Consider the following 5000-nt stretch of genomic DNA (forward strand, 5'->3'; position numbering starts at 1 on the left):
TATATTTGGCACAAAACATCACCGCAATAACACCATACCTAACATGAAGTATGGTGGTGGCAGCATTGTTCTTTTGTGCTGTTTTTCTTCAGCTGTAACTGGGGCCTTCATTATGGAGGAGAGAATTATGAAAATTTCCACAGGGGCCGTGGTAGTGGCACAAAACCTTCGGCCCCCTGGTAGAAAGGTGAAGATGCAGAGGAACTAATCTTTCAGAACGACAATTTCTCCAAGCACACGCCTAAGTCTACAAAAGAATGGCTTCACCGGAATAAGATTAAGGTTTTGGATTGGCCCAGACAAGCCAAAGGTGCTGCAACTAAGTATTAATTTCAGGGTGTGTATATTTATGCAACCATGTTAATTGAAGTTTTTTATTTTCTATTGTTTACCTTTAAAGCTTTATGCTTGTTTCTCAATTGCATTGTACAGGTTAATAGTTTAGATTGAAGGTGGAAAAAGCTGTGAATTTATTTGCATTTCTGTTGTTTTTTTTACATCATAAAAAATGACATTTGAACATTTGACATTTGAAGAGGGGTGTGTAGACTTTTTGAAGCCACTGTATATACCGGTAGTTGACATGCTAACTCATTTTCCTTTATAGTCATGTACCCTTCATAGGATAGAAGTTGCACTGTTTTGCTCCCTACTTAGTATGCTATGCAGCGCACAAATGAACATTTCACATTCAACCATAGACTACTGTTAAGTATCCCATACAAGAGATGAAAGTATCTGTCAGTCTGTTTCTGTCTGACTGTTGCTGATGAAATCCCATTGAAAGCATGTTTAGTCTCCCGTACACGTGCACGTGCCGGTATAAAGAGATGGATGAACATGCCCATGCCAATGAAGGATTCTGGGTATTGACGTCAAAAGGTTTTCCAAACGGGCTTCAGCCTACCTGATGCCGATTATACAAAGGCACTTTGTTGAGATGATCTGAAGTGCCAAGCAACCAAAGACAATGCTCAATTACTTAGGTGCTGAAGTTATGTTCAAGCAAATCATAACATTTTCTTGTGTGTGTGTGTGTGTGCGTGCTTGTGTGCGTGTGCACACGTGGTTGTCTCTTTTCTCTTTTTCCTGTTGTTGGGAAAATATCGTATGTTATGAATTGGTGGTGAAGTCCAATAAATTCGTTTTAAATCTCTTTTCCTCCCAGTGCCAAGAAACATCCTACGTCTTTGAGTCTCCGAATAAGACGGCCTGTAAAAACCTTTGGAAATGCTGTGTGGAGCACCACACCTTCTTCAGGTGAGCCACTTCTCTTGACGGGATTATTGTGGGTACGAGTCATCTCTCCAAACTTGCATCCTTTCCTCTGTCCTCTGTCCTTGTTGTCGGCTTGCGTAAAGTCAGTGTTATATTGGACTTTCATTTAACATTCAAATTACAAATATGATATGCAAATATGACATTAAATATGATATAAAAACGTAAGCCTTCTGACATGAGGACGTTTGTCTATGTTTGGTTTGACAGCAAGTGTTATTTGTCAGATAGATCACATTTGTGTTTTAAATATATTACATGCATGTTCAATATAAGATAGACTTTAACCCCAGTTGACAACAACGACAGAGGACAGGAACAGAGGCGAGAACTGACTTGCACCCTATTATTACATCACACTTAGCTGACACTTTTGTCTTTCAGTTATTACAGGCTATTGGTTACAGCCCCTCGAGAAATATGATGTCAGGTGTCTTACTGTCATGTATGAAGGGGGTAGGGACACACACTCTTCACACTGGTAAGGGTGGGATTCGAACCTGCGACCTGCGACCCTCTGATTCAAAGACCTTCTGTAATCATAAGGCCACTGCTGCCCCCTAGTAACACAGTTCCTCTGTAATTACACCATCTCTAAATTTACAGCAAACAATAAACTACGTCACGTATAACCCTCAGGGCGAGGGAAAACCCTACACGCACACGACCTCAGGGTCGAAACGTGTCAGTCAGTTTTTGTTACCTTCCAAAAAAAAAAAAATCTGTTTCTTTTAATTCAAATATCCCAATTAATAATTGAAAATGATCTTATGTGTTATGGACTAGGGCAGCGGTTCTTAAACATTACCTATACCCAAGACAAGCCCCAATCAATCAATAAATGATGAACATGAGTCTTTCAACATTAACACCTGTATACAAACTGTGGATGACATGGACTAGGGTGTAATTTGATGACGTTCTTGTCACTTTCAATACATCACATTAGTACAGTTTGTATCATACAATTGACAATTGATGAACATGAGGCTTGTGTTTTCAGTTGTATAAACTGTCTTTTAGCGCTTAACACCCATGTACAAACTGCAGTGGATGATCGTATTACAGTGTTGCTGTGACTTGTAAAGCTTGATGATGAGCCGTAATTTGGAGCGCCACTGTGAAATTGCAGTGCAGGAGTTGCCAAGTTATGTCAGCCCGTGTTTGACTGCTCGTCGTCTGACGTGAGGCTAGCTCTCATTTCGCTTTCCACGATGAGAAAGCTTTGGCTCAGACAGACCTACCACAGAAAAGCTCTGGCTAATGAATGCACTGCAGACATTCCCCTCTTCCTTTCTTTCTTTCTTTCTTTCTTTCTTTCTTTCTTTCTTTCTTTCTTTCTTTCTTTCTTTCTGTCTGTTCTTGTTCTTGTTCTCTTGCATTCTTGTTCTTGTTCTAATTTTCATTCTCTCTTCTCTTTTTCTCTTTCTCTCCCTCTCTCTCTCTCTCTCTCTCTCTCTCTCTCTCTCTCTCTCTCTCTCTCTCTCTCTCTCTCCCATTTCTCTCTGTCTGTCTGTCTGTCACTCTCTCTCTCCCTCTCTCCCCTTTCTCTGTCTCTTTTTCTGTCAAAACTTCACCACAAAAAAGAAAGGGTCTTATACCTAGTTCTCGTAAGGCAAGGCACACCCAAGCAGCCAGTCCTCTCCTCTCCTCTCCTCTCCTCTCCTCTCCTCTCCTCTCCTCTCCTCTCCTCTCCTCTCCTGCCCTCTCCTCTCCTCTCCTCTCCTCTCCTCCCCTCTCCTCCCCTTTCCTCTCCTCTCCTCTCCTCTCCTCTCTTCTTCTCTCCTCTCCTCTCCTCTCCTCTCCTCTCCTCTCCTCTCCTCTCTCTCCCGTGAGCCGCCCCGGGTGTTGCTTTAATCAGAAGGGGTTTTAGAGGGCTTGGCCCCATAGAGCCCCATAGGCCCCGGTAGATCCAGGTTCAGCGGCTGATTGTGGAGGGTGGGGGTGTTGTCCCCACGGAGCCTCGTAGGCCTCTCTAGATCCAGGTTGATCGGCTGATTGTGGAGGAGGTGGGTGGGTGGGTGGTGATGAGGGTGTTGGGGTTATGGGAGGTAGGCGGCTGGTAATCCTCGTGTGACCCGGGGGTCCAGGAGCAGGATGCAGGAAGGCTGGCAGGGGTGAGAGGGAGGGAGAGGAAACCAATGGGAAACGGTTCTGTCGACTGGGGCCGTCTGTGGGGAGGTGCAGAGGAGAAGAAGAACTATGTGATTGCCAGTGGTTGCTTACTAGAGATTGGTTTTACCTATTGATATACTGTATATGGCTCTGTGATACAAAGAAAGACACAGTGCAACTACACAACACTGGAGAAGTGCCTTTAAAGTTATCACACTGTCCAGTCAAACATGTTTTATAATGGTGGTGATGCTTTTATGTTACATTATTTGTGAAACTATGAAATTACAGCCTTTTAACGTGAAATGATGTCAGAGTGGAGCAATTATTGTGCAGTCAGTAACATGCAGTTTACGTGTATACGTGTATGCAGTTTATCACAAGATGCCTTCAAGTATGAAAGTTAACATATCCACTGCTTCTATCAAAGGAAGTATTGCTTTTGTATGAGGTGATGCTTTTGTGCAACAAATTCTACTTTATGTGGTAGAAATGTGAATGGATGTGACTACTTTGCATAGTTCTAAGGCGCTGCGTTAATGAGGAATATTTAAAGGATAACTGGACTCATTAAAGCGCAGGAGGAAACACACATGCCTCAGCCTGAACCTTTTGAAGTGTTGCAGACTATTCATCTGCACCTTCAGTGTTCTGTAGACCAGTGATTTTCAACCTATGGGCCGGGGCACACTGGTGGGCCCTGAAGGTATTCCAAGTGGGCCTTGAAATCATTTTCTACAAATTATAATCATATTTTGGTATGTGTTGCTATTGATTTATTTGAGTTTTATTCTTTATTGGGTCAGAAGTGGGCCCTGAACATTTGTGACAATTTCGAGTGGGCCCCACATTGGAAAAGGGTGGGAACCCCTGCTGTAGACATTTTGCCCAAAAAATAATAAGGCTTACCGTAAGCATGTTTTGATCAACATTTCAAGGTTCAGAGGGACAGAAATTCCACAATTCCAACATGAAATTCAGCATTACCCAAATACCAGGCCAAAGTTCAGATACATACCCACATTCATCTGCAACTTCAGTGCTCTGTAGACATTTTGCCCAAAAATAGTAAGGCTTACCGTAAGCATGTTTTGTTCAATATAGTTTTTATTTTATTTTTGATGGTTCAGAGAGACAGAAATTCCAGAATTCCAGAATACCAACATGAAATTCAGCATTACACAAATGCCAGGTCAAAGTCCAGATACAGTAGCCTACATACCCACATTGCACGTGGCACACAGCAGCTGAGCTCTGAACAGTTTTGGCTCGTTACTGAGTTGTTCTTGATGCACAGCAGTGGTCAGTGGACTGATATCATTTGTATGGACATATTTCATTTATCCCCAGGGGAATGAAGGACTATGTTTTAGTCAGCAATAGGGTCTTACTACATCTTGACTTAGTTGTTTGGTGTTAAAAATGTGTTTGTTATTTAAGCTACCAGTCTGATGAAGATGAGGGAGACAGATTCTGTACTGATTTGTGAGCAGTGTGACACATAGTCTCAAGTTGCTGATCTAATAAGCATGAAAATACAGTAATACATAAAACAGTCTTCACCAACAGTTTGCCTCCTCATGAAACATGTAACATCAATTCATTTT

General features: G+C 42.2%; 1 protein-coding gene across 1 annotated transcript in view; it reads left to right on the forward strand.

Annotated features, from left to right (window-relative positions):
* Positions 1-5000, forward strand: part of epb41l4a (erythrocyte membrane protein band 4.1 like 4A) — a 104440-nt gene that overhangs the window by 68667 nt on the left and 30773 nt on the right. The window contains exon 11 of the mRNA XM_063211667.1: positions 1169-1260. Coding sequence (XP_063067737.1) covers positions 1169-1260 — 92 coding nt within the window. The remainder of the gene's footprint in view (positions 1-1168; positions 1261-5000) is intronic.

This window comes from Engraulis encrasicolus, chromosome 12 (assembly GCF_034702125.1).
Source record: "Engraulis encrasicolus isolate BLACKSEA-1 chromosome 12, IST_EnEncr_1.0, whole genome shotgun sequence".
NCBI lineage: Eukaryota > Metazoa > Chordata > Actinopteri > Clupeiformes > Engraulidae > Engraulis > Engraulis encrasicolus.